The sequence below is a fragment of the Corvus cornix genome, chromosome 26 (assembly GCF_000738735.6).
Source record: "Corvus cornix cornix isolate S_Up_H32 chromosome 26, ASM73873v5, whole genome shotgun sequence".
Lineage (NCBI taxonomy): Eukaryota > Metazoa > Chordata > Aves > Passeriformes > Corvidae > Corvus > Corvus cornix.
In genome coordinates, this window is record NC_046354.1 from 5863317 (window position 1) to 5874587 (window position 11271).

An 11271-nucleotide genomic window follows, 5' to 3' on the forward strand; every position below is an offset into this window, starting at 1 on the left:
CAAAGCCCGTGTGGTGAAGTGGGAGCAGCTCCCTTTGCGGGCCGTACCAGCTTCATGCTGGTTTACATTCCTCTGGGTGAAGCTACTCTATTTACAGGTCCAAACTAAACAGACAGAAGCTAGGTTTGGGCAGAGCCCCCACACAGCCACCTCATTTCCCTAAACCACTGCTGGAGTCCCCTCGCTAAGCCAGCACTTGTGTTTAGACAAGCCTGGACTAGGACTTGCTGCTATCGCACCATTTCAGGTGTAAAAAACCATCAGGCTTTGATACGAAATCACATTAACTGATACAGCAGGGAATGACGAATTATAAATAGGAGGTGGCTTCAGAGAGATTCCAGAAATGGATGGTGAGCAATCACTGTGGCAAATCAATGCTCCGGCTCGGGGGATCAGACAGGGGCCAGGTTTAGTTTTACCCTGAAAAGGCAGTGACACATAAAAAGCTAATGGCAGGTGGTCACTCTACATTCTGTACATCTCACAAAGATTTATGAGCAAGGCTGAATGCTGGAAAAGCAACGCTGAAGCTGCTTGTGTCCCTCTGCAAGGTCAGCTTATTGTATTATAGAAACATTTCCAGTGAGACTCCTACAAGTTGAGTGTTCTATTTTGTCCAGCCACAGGAGACAAGCTACAAAAATCATACCATTTACTCTTAAAGAGTGAATTTTCAGTTATTTTGGTTGTTTTCCAATCAGCAAAGCCTGTATTTAAGTTTAGAGTTCAAAGCTGGAAGGAGACCGATTTTTCCAAAACTTGTTTAACAGGAAAATATTTAACAAGAGAACACATGGATGTATTTTCTAAAATACTAATCACTTGTAAGTACTGCACATTGTAATTATTATGAATGAAAACTGTCATGAGAAATTACATAGGTGTCCAAATCAGGAATTTTGATGTCCTTGATTGTCAACAGCTTGATGTGAAAAGAGAAGCCTGACTCCTGGGATCTGGCTGTTAGCAATGTGTGGTATTGTGCTCACTAGCCTGGAAATCTAGAAAAGCAAATTTCCTCTGAAAAACATTCTAAGAATTAAGTATTTAAGAAAGGTCGTGTTTCACCACAGTAAGAGGTGGAGTGAAGGGAGGAAACACTCTGGAGTGAAGGGAGGAAACAAAATTTGGCTCCCTGAAGCTGTGCAGGTTGGAGCTTCATCTCATAGCCATACTCTGGATCCCACTGCCTCCATTTCAAATTCACAGGAGCTTGAAGCATTTCTGCACAGGCCTGGACAGGCTATACTCACCGTGAGCTTGCTCTTAAGTCCATTCATGCTGAAGTGAGCCCCATGAAAATAGGCACCTAAATCCCCACAAATCGTTCCTTCATAAAATCACAAGCTGGTTTGGGTTGGAAGGGACCTTAAAGTTCATCTCATTGAACGCCCTGCCATGGACAGGAACACCTTCCACTGGACCAGGCTGCTCAAAGCCCTGTCCAACCTGGTCTCAAAATTTTCAGTAAGCGAAGTTTTCCTGCTAAGGCCCATGGCCCAGCTCCTCCCGCGAGCTGCACCTTTCCTCCCTGTGCAGATCAGTTTGCTGCAGCCCAAGAAAGGAGATTGCAGGGACAGCTGTAGCACCTCCCTTTAGAAGGATAGCTGAAAATAAACTGCAGACTCAGATCCCAGGATTTATACTGGGCACCCTCACTGTGCTGGGGCCATAGCATTATCACTAGGTCAAACGGTTCACTCAGCTGGGGATCCTGTCACTGCACAGCAGGGGCTGCCATTCCCCTGAAAGGTGCTGGGTTTCTCTTTCCTTCATTTTTTACTCCAGTCCTCTGGACAAACACAATTTTTAAAAAACCATCTTTCAGAATATTTAATGCTCCACCTGCCCTCATTTGTATTCAAAAGCTAGAAAGAATAAAATATCAATTTATACAACCACTTATGTAATATTCCCCTCTCCCAACCTTCTTAAAACTGCTGGCTCTAATATGCACAGTCTGACAGGCCTTTTTGACTTATGGTATATAATAATCCTCAACCGGGAGCCAGCATACCAACTCAGAAGTCCTATAATTTAATATTAGTCAGTTATTATCTCAGTATATTACAAAACACAGCACTTGCCATGTCTCACAAGCCCCACAATACCTAGTCTGAATTCTAAATCTCTAAAACTGTTTGAAACAGAAACAGATCCCAGCCCTAACACTCCCTGTTAAAATAAGCAAGAGACATTATAAATGGCACAAAATGATGCCAGGATGACGGGGGTTTCATCTAGGTTACAGCTGAGAGTTCTGCACATAAATGTACTGAATGTTTGAGCACAAACACTGAAGGTTTCCTGCCATGCCAGCTGGAGCTGCAGGGCCCTGTGCTGCTGGAGCAGGGACTGTCCAGGCACTGCATTCATTGCTCATTCCTGCATTTTTGCTGAGCTGGCTTTCAGTCTTATCAAACCATGTTGATTCAGACAAGTATGCAGCATGGAAAACTTGTCTCCACCTCTGATGCAGGCTCAAGAATTTCATTTGCACAACAAGTCAGAAAGCTTTCAGCATACATTAGGCACAACAAGCTTTCCCATAAATACCTTTGCTTTCCAAATGAGCTTTCCACGTGGGGCCAGAACTCCAGACTGCCCAGCAGCTCTAGTGGAGATGAGAACCCTTCCACAGGCAGCACTAAGGGACGAGGGTCAGCACTTCCAGCTGCTGCCATGAAGGAAGTTGTTGCTGAAAATCCCACCAGCTCCCTTGCTCAGTGTTTATGGAGAGCAGCGGAGCCTGATGCATGGAATCACTGGGTAGAATAAACAAAGGCTGAGGAAGGAAGCAATGAAGATGCACATTTCCCCTCCCAAATACCCATCTACTTACTAAAATGCAGAGCTTCCTCCCAAGCACCCAGTATTGAGTTAATTATGTGGCTGTCTTTGGTTTCCAGAAGCCAAACCAACCAGTTGAAAGTGCCCCAAACCAGGGGAAGGTTTCTTGCCCTGCTGCCAGAAGTAGCAGCTCTCCCAGGCTCTAACTACAGCCCAAGGTTAGTTTGTGTAGTCTTAGAGTTAATTCTGCCCACTCAGGAGATTGCTTGGAAATAGAGATGCAAGGGACAGACAATTGAACCCACAGGGACAAAACATCAAGGCAAAAAAAGGACTGAGTAAGCCAAAAGGAAGAAGATAAAAGCATGAGGTTGATAAAACAGCACTTTAGATTTTAATTATTTTGTCTAATAAATTCCTGGTGTATTGTAGGCATCTTCCAAGCTCTCTCACTTTATTCAGAGCACTGTGGGATGGTACATGCTACTGAATTCCCATTTATAACTGAAACCCAAAAACCCCACTTTACTCACCCTACTGATAAACCCTATTTTTGACAGGGCCATATTTCACTTTGACGAGCAGTCTTACATGCAGCACAAGAAGTTTGCAACTTCTATTTTTCCTGGCAGAAGAACACCTTCAGAAAGGAACTCTGCACAGGGCGGTGGGAAAGGTATGACTCTCCCTACATAACCTTCTATTCTAGGAATGAATGTATTTTTAGGCAATGCAGCCACCCAATCTTAAAAAACGCAGCCTGATTTATGATGCTATCATCACCAACTTAAAAGACCAGAAGCTGAACTACCTTAAACCACAGCTGTGATGCCCCAAAGATGGGGCACCTGAACATTCATTCCAGAGTTTTCATGCCACTGTAAGTTGTGTTATCTCCTCACCTTTCAAGGCACAGACTGGCTGTTAGCTTTTGGTGATTAAAACATTTTGTGTCCAGAGAGGGGAATGGAGCTGGGGAAGGGTCTGGAGCACCAGGGGTGGCTGAGGGAGCTGGGAAAGGGGCTCAGCCTGGAGAAAAGGAGGCTCAGGGGGGACTTTCTGGCTCTGCACAACTCCGTGACAGGAGGGGGCAGCCAGGGGGGATTGGGCTCTGCTGCCAGGGAACAGGGACAGGACAAGAGGAAACGGCATCAAGCTGTGCCAGGGGAGGTTTAGGTTTAATATTATGGAACATTTCTTCCCAAAAGGGTGGTCAGGCCCTGGCACAGACAGGTTGCCCAGCAACGTGGTGGAGTCACATCCCTGAAAGTGTTCACAAAGTGTATAGTTGTGGCACCTGGGGACATGGTTTAGTGGTGAACATGGCAGTGGTGGGGGAATCCTCTCTTCCTTCCCCTCAGTCCCCAGATTTTGCGCCAGTGTTAGCCCCTCAATGACTCTTCCAACAGTCTCCAGACTTCTGTGATGGGGCAGAGTGCCCTCTATTACCTCTGTCTGGTTTCTGGACTGTCCAAAAATTCTACTGTTTCCTGCTTTGTTACAGCTGCACATAACCTGTATGAGGAAAGAGCAAATTTGCTGTGCAGCAACTGAAAATTGCCCAAACCTTTTGACATGGATGCTGCTTTATAAAGCTCTGAGGAGCAACCAGACCTGCCTGCAGTTTTACAGCTCTGGCTCAGAAGGAGGAAAAACAAATTGGGAATAACAAACAGCCTCCACCTAACCTAGAGTCACTGCACAAAGTACCTGACTATTCAGGAAGCAGCTCCTGAATTAGCACAGGCACCCAGCACCTGAAAACAAAGTGAACAACGAGCGCCAAGGTACTGCAGAGTACTGTAAATGACACAGGAGTTATTTCATGAGCAACTCACTTCTTCTTGGAACAGGCCAAAGGGAAACAGAGAGTAAATCACCAAAGGGCAGATAGAGGATAAACAATCTTTGCTGTCATCCTTTGTGAACCAGTCCTTGAAGACAAACAAGCATTGCTATTATTACATTGGGAGATGCTTTCCCAACTAGAAGCAGCAGAATGTTTTTCCCTTAAGACTCAATTTTCATACAAGTTTACTCTTTGGTTTTATGGGTCACCAATGAGACACAGGAGCAGCTCTTACCCATTTCCCACCCCCTGCAAACACTAGAGAAGTTCAACTGCCACCACTAGTCATTTCACCAGCTGGTAGCAGTTTTCTTGATTTCTAAATGTTCACTCACATTTAATTAATATCTCCCTTTCCATTCTGCATTAGACACAAAACCATTGTCAAAAATAATTCAGTGAATATAGTCTAAGTTAATCATTGAAAATACGGGACTGGTGCTCAACAAGCAACATTCAGCAGGCATTGAGGTAGACAAAGCACAGCTGAAGCCACCCTACAGGTTCCAGACACTGGCTGTGGTGCAGGTCTGTGCTGCACCTGATGCCTCCCAAAAAGGGCAATGACACAAGCTGCAGGCTCAGAAATACCACTTGTAATTTAAAAGGTTATTTTCAAAATAGAGCTTTGTGGTCATAAATAGCCAAGCCAGCTTCTCACACAGCAAGTACACAATGGGTCTTAGCCACAGTGGCCCAGATACCAGAGAAAGTGTAATTTTACCTTTGTGAGCACACACAACATTTGGGGCCACCCTGCGCTTCAAACAAACTAACCCGATTTGTAAGATTGGACTTAGGTTCTGTGGGAGCAGCTGCCGACTCTGACAAATTAAGTCAATTGACTTGGTTAACCCTTCCATTACCTAGAAAGACCTGATTGCTCATTCAGAGCAAGTCTCGCTTTAAGTCCCACATATTTAATTCTTTAACCAAAGAAAAATATTTTACCTGATCTTTCTGTCAACAAAGCTAGCTCTTTTCAATATGTAGGATTTCCTTCCTCACTGAGTGGCCATTTGGTTGCACAGGTATTAAAAAAGAGCAGACTGTCACTACCATCTGCCCTGTAATGTAATGTTGTGTTTCTAATACAAAGAGAAGTTATTTAAATATCCTCACATGTACTGCATCATTCCAGTTGTCAATCAGTCCTCTGGGGACCCCCAACCTAACTGGCCTCAGCTGACACTTTACCATAGGCAGCATTATTCTCCAAGCAACATGAAAACAAATCTATTTTGGACAGGTTCAGTAAAAGGAACTCGTAACAACCTCCTCGACCATGCTAATAAACATTTTCATCCGATAGAGATTTACAGACTCAGGATACAAATGCACAGCAAAACCTTTAACAAACCAGCATTTATTCCATTTAGGTGTGCAAGTACATCTTGTCACCCTTCAGCAAGAATGTTATTACATCCATGGGACATTGGAACAAAGTTTTTATTCCGATCACAGTAACGTCACCCTCCCTTCCTGTCAAGTTTGTGAAGAAACACTTCACGTAAGCAGCTGGCTGGTACTGCCAGCATCTGCTCCACTGCTCACTTATCCCAATGCTCTTCCAAGTATCAAGCCCTAGGTGTTACTGGTCAGTGTCACCCGATACTGTGCTCCTGAGGCATATAAGATACAATTCTGTACCCTTTACGTATACAGAATTAAATTTGCAGCCTGCCTGTCAATACATGGCTTGCCACGGTCTCCAGGAGTGTGACCTTGCTGAGCTCATCGCCTCTCATCGGAGTCCAGCACACTTCACCAGACACCTCACATTGCCCACATCAGCAAGAGCCGCGGACCCTTCTGAGGGGATCACAGCAACTGATCCTGGCTAGAAAGCCCTCATGAAGTCATCCCAACTCTACCATGCATCCACCTTAAATTCAGCCTTCCTGGCTGTCAAAATGCTTTGAATAACCAGCTTTTCAGTAGCTGGTTCTTACTAGTGTCTACAGGACTGCTGATTTATCTGATAATAAATGTACATGTGCTGTACTGGAGGTTGCTAATGCAGTGCAATTTATTTACTGTTGCTATATCAAACGCCACAAATAAGCAAGAGAAAGGCCCAGCCATTACAAAGGTCACTGCTTTGCCAGCTGAGGTCTTATTCAACCTGACAGTCTGTAAGCTTGCATGCTCTTTGCTTCACAACTTATTTTTGGAAGTCCAAACCAAAATGAATAAATCTCCCTACCCCTTGTTCCCTGACAGCCAGGAGCCAGCAAGCTCCTGAACTGCCTTGTACGTCCCAAATGCTTCAGTAACATCAGCCCAGCGAAGAGGAAATCCTGATAAACTCAAGAACTGTCCTGCTATTAGTGCTGTTAATGCGTTATTCTTTACAAACACATTACTTCCTGATGTTACTCCTAAACTGTGCTCTTTTTCCCACTCTGTTGCTACACTACATGCTTAATCTACACTATCCTGAGCTAAGAAAATTTTCTTCCCAAAGCTGGCCTAGATCCAAATCAGATTCATTTCACTGACCAGATGCACCAATCTGGGACACTGATTTCACACGCCTTGCTAAATTCTCAATCAGTCTTGGACAGCAAAAGGTTTCCCAATATTCCAGAGTGGCAATTTTGCATGTTCCCTCGCATTCCTGCTCATTTATACAAGAGCAGCAAAAGCTACGGCTAGAACACAGCACATGTTTCTTGACAGTCAAGGCTTCACCGCTCTGCAGCCAATTCCTGCAACCACTTTGTACCATCTTCACATTTGGATGAGTATTAATAGAATCTACGCTGCTTATCAGCCATGTGGGCACTCTCTGCTCTCTGCCAAGGAGCACTTTGGGGAGTTTCAAGGCAACTGATAAAACACAACACAGGAGCTGACCAGACACTCCTGACCTTGCAAAATCCGCACTCTTCCCGGGAAATTTTCCCGGCACTACTGCCACTTCAGGAGACTCCAATCACATCCCAAGTTTTCAAAAAATTAATAAATTGGCCACCTAGCCAGGCCCGCAGCCCTGCCAGCCCCCCGCTTTATTTTGCTAATTAACCTACTTAATAACCCTTTGAGAAGTTGGTACATCGCGCTGCCCCACTGGAACCGCCTCGGTCTGTGCTCTGACACAGGCTGAACGCGCCGGACGGGGCTCAGATCAAAGCGTACTGAACCCTCTGTTTACCAACACCCCCGGCCGGGGCGCAGGTACCGCTGTGCCCCCCGGCCCGGTGCTGACCGGGAGCACCCAAAGCCGGGCCGCCCTCCCGGCCCCGGTACCTGGTGCAGGGCTGTCAACCCGTCCACGTTGGTGGTGTTGATGCGGGCGCCGCGGCCCAGCAGCCTCTTCACCTCCTCCGTGTCGCCGCTGGAGCATGCGGCCAGGAACACGGCGCCCTCCTCGAAGCGGACGCGGGACCCCCCCCGCGCCGCGGTGCCGGCCGCGGCCGCCCCCCGCCGCCACCGGCTCCTGCTCGGTCAGGGAGCCCTTCCAGCGCCGCAGCTGCTCGGCCCGCCGCAGCCGCGCCGACTCGGCCCGCTTCCCGCCCAGGTGCTCCGGCTCGGACATCGCCGCCGCCGCTCTGAGGGAGGCGCGGGGCCGCGCCGCGCCGCGCTCAGCCCGGAGCGGAGCGCAGCGCCCCCGCCGCCATCTTCGCTACGCCCCCGCCGCCGCCGCCGCCGCGCCCTCGCCGCGCGCGCCCCGCGGCACCCCGGGACATGTAGTTCGGGCGGGGGCGGCGCCGCACCTGCCCCGGGGCGGCCGCGTCTCCCGGCGGCCCCTGCGCGGCGCCGCACCTGGGCGCGACCGGGACTACAACTCCCGGCAGCCCCCGCGTGCGGGCGGGGTTGGGCGACATTGTTGTGGCTTTCCTGGGTCCCGCCCTGCCCAGACTCACAGAATCCCGGAATCGCTGAGGGTGGAGAGGACGTCTGGGATCAGTGGGTCCAACCTTGTGCCCGATTGCTAGCTGGTCACCCAGCCCAGAGCACTGCGTCCCACGTCCAGTCGTTCCTTGGACACCTTCAGGGATGGGGACTCCACGACTTCCCTGGCCAGCCCCTTCCAATGCCTGAGCCCTCTTTCCGGGAAGAAATTCTTACTAATATCCAACCGAAACTTTCCCCTGGCACAGCTTGGCTTGGTGCCGTTTCCTCTTGTCCTGTCCCTTGTCCCCTGGGAGCAGAGCCCAATCCCCCCTGGCTGCCGCCTCCTGTCACGGAGTTGTGCAGAGCCACAAGGTCCCCCCTGAGCCTCCTTTGCTCCAGGCTGAGCCCCTTTCCAGCTCCCTCAGCCACCCCTGGGGCTCCAGACCCTTCCCCAGCTCCGTTCCCTTCTCTGGAGTCTCGGGACAAATGTCCCGCTGCCATCGGGACGGACAGAGGGAGGGTGCGGAGCTCCCACAGCGGCTCGGTCCAGCAGCTGCCAGTCAGACAGTGGCTGATTTTGTTGAGGAGCTGCCGGAATCTGTAGGTTTGCAAGCAAGAACTAAGCAATAATCATCAGTAAGTCTGTGAAAACTCTCTAACCCTGGCACAAGGAACATAATTAAAAAAAAAAAAAGTACGGAGTTCTGAAACCTTCATGAAACCAAATTCATCTTCCTTGAAAAGCTCAGAAGGCAAGGTTTCTCAGAACTTTGTGCAACTCTTCCACCACACTAATACAGGATTTGTGTAAAGTTACAGACATTAGAGAAGAAATATTACAAGATTTTTTGATTCTTTGATTCACGGGGCATTTAAAGATGTATTTAGAGAATCCCTGGGGAAAATGGCGGGGGACAAACATGCGTGATTGCATAAATTTAGTATTTCAATGTCTGGCTTCCCCTGGTTAAGCCCGAGCCCGGGCGTCTCCCAGGCGGCGAGTGGAGACCTGCGGGGCTCCCTCCGGCACAGCCCCCCGGCTGCTCCCTTCCAGCCGCACCTGCTGCAGCGCTGAAGGTTTGGGATGAGACGTTTGGGTTGGCTTCGTTCGTCTTCCCCGAGCCCCCCCTCGTGGCTGCACGTCCGTCCCGTCCCGCTGAGCATCACCACAGAAGTTCAGTGTTCTCAGTGAAGGGGCTGCCCCCCTCCGTCAGGTTATTCTGCCAAACGGAGGATTTGCTCCAAACTGTTCACTGGAGGAGTCTCAGGATGGCTACGCTGCTGAATGATCAGTGACAAATCCCCCAGAACAGATGGCATTTGCTCGTTAGCCTTAAAACAACTCCAGCAGTTTTCAGCAAAGTTCCGGGGAAACCCCCAGGAACTGTGGAGCCGTGTATCAGGTATCTCCAGTGTGCAAAACAGCATGACCTACTCTAATGAACAGAGTTAGGAGCCACATTAAGGGCTGCTCAATATTCATAGAAAGGCCAGGTTATGGTTGACACAACAGTATAAAATCGCAAACCTCGAGTTTGGAATTACTGGAACAAAAATGGTTCAGAGAAGAGCAACAAGGACAAGGGCTTCATGTGACAGAGTTCAGTGTGGAGCTCCTGACAGTGGGTGGTAAGGGCAGTGGCTGCTGAGGTGGGTGTAAAAGCAACAGGACAAAGTAATTACAGTAAATCAATACCAAATCGTTCTCCTTGGCTGATAAAGGCTTTGGCTGTGGATTGCTGCAGGCTGGGATCCCTCAGCACACACTCCTTGGGAGCAGGAGATGGAGTGTGGGGTGGGTGATTGCCTTCCCATGCTTCATATCATAGAATCGTAGAATCCCAGAATGGTTTGAATTGGAAGGAACCATAAAGCTCATCTCATTCCACCCTGTGCTATGGGCAGGGACACCTTCCACTAGACTGGGTTGCTCCAAGCCCCGTCCAACCTGGCCTTGGACACTGCCAGGCATGGCGCAGTCACAGCTTCTGTGAGCACCCTGTGCCAGGGCCTCACCACCCTCATAGGGAGGAATTTATTCCTAATATCCAAACTAAATCTCTCGTCTTTCAGTTTAAAACTGTTCCCCCTTGTCCTGTCACTCCAGGATCTTGTAAATAGTCTCTCTTCATCTTCATTGTTGGCTCTGTTCAGGTACCATGGGCCTTCGCTATTCCAGTCTGAACAATACCAATACTTGCAGCCTTTCCTTAACCCTCTAAATCATCTTCGTGGCCTCCTCTGGAGTTGCTGCTCCTTGTCCTTCCTGTGCTGGGCCCCAGGGTGGGAAGCAACTCTGCAGGTGGGGTCTCACCTGAGCAGGGCAGGGGGGCAGAATTCCCCCCTCTCCTGCTGCCCATGCAGGGGGATCAGCCCAACACACAGAGTGGTTTCTGGGTGCCACCACATGTGGATGGGCCGTGTCCACCTCTCACCCACCAGCCCCCACAAGTCCTTCCCCTCAGGGCTGCTCTTGATGTCTTCATCCCCCAGTCTGTCTCTTCCCAGCGGGATCGGTTCTTCCTGAGGATCGGTGTGCTGGCTCCGTGCTGGAGCAGGCCTGCAGCTTCTGAGCTTTTTCCCTCTTGCTTCCAGAATGGAATTCCTTGGGACTGGAAGCCAGGCTGACGTGAGCCATAGCCCTGTCCTGGAGCTGTGGGCATGGCTACATTGATGGTTCACCTTTGGGCTTTGGGAGACCCTTCCCTGCCTGAGCCATGGGAACTGGAGAGAGCCCACCCTGTTTGCTCCACAGCTGACAAGAGCAGGCCCTGCTCCTGTGAAAACTG

The 11271-nt window shown here is 49.2% G+C and overlaps 1 protein-coding gene across 1 annotated transcript in view; it reads right to left on the minus strand.

Annotated features, from left to right (window-relative positions):
* The window catches only part of PPP1R12B (protein phosphatase 1 regulatory subunit 12B), a 130395-nt gene extending 122149 nt beyond the window's left edge, over nucleotides 1–8246 (minus strand). Inside the window, 2 exon segments of the mRNA XM_039565107.1 lie at nucleotides 7895–8075; nucleotides 8077–8246. Coding sequence (XP_039421041.1) covers nucleotides 7895–8075; nucleotides 8077–8183 — 288 coding nt within the window. The 5' untranslated portion in view covers nucleotides 8184–8246.
* Between the last annotated feature and the right edge of the window lie 3025 nt (nucleotides 8247–11271).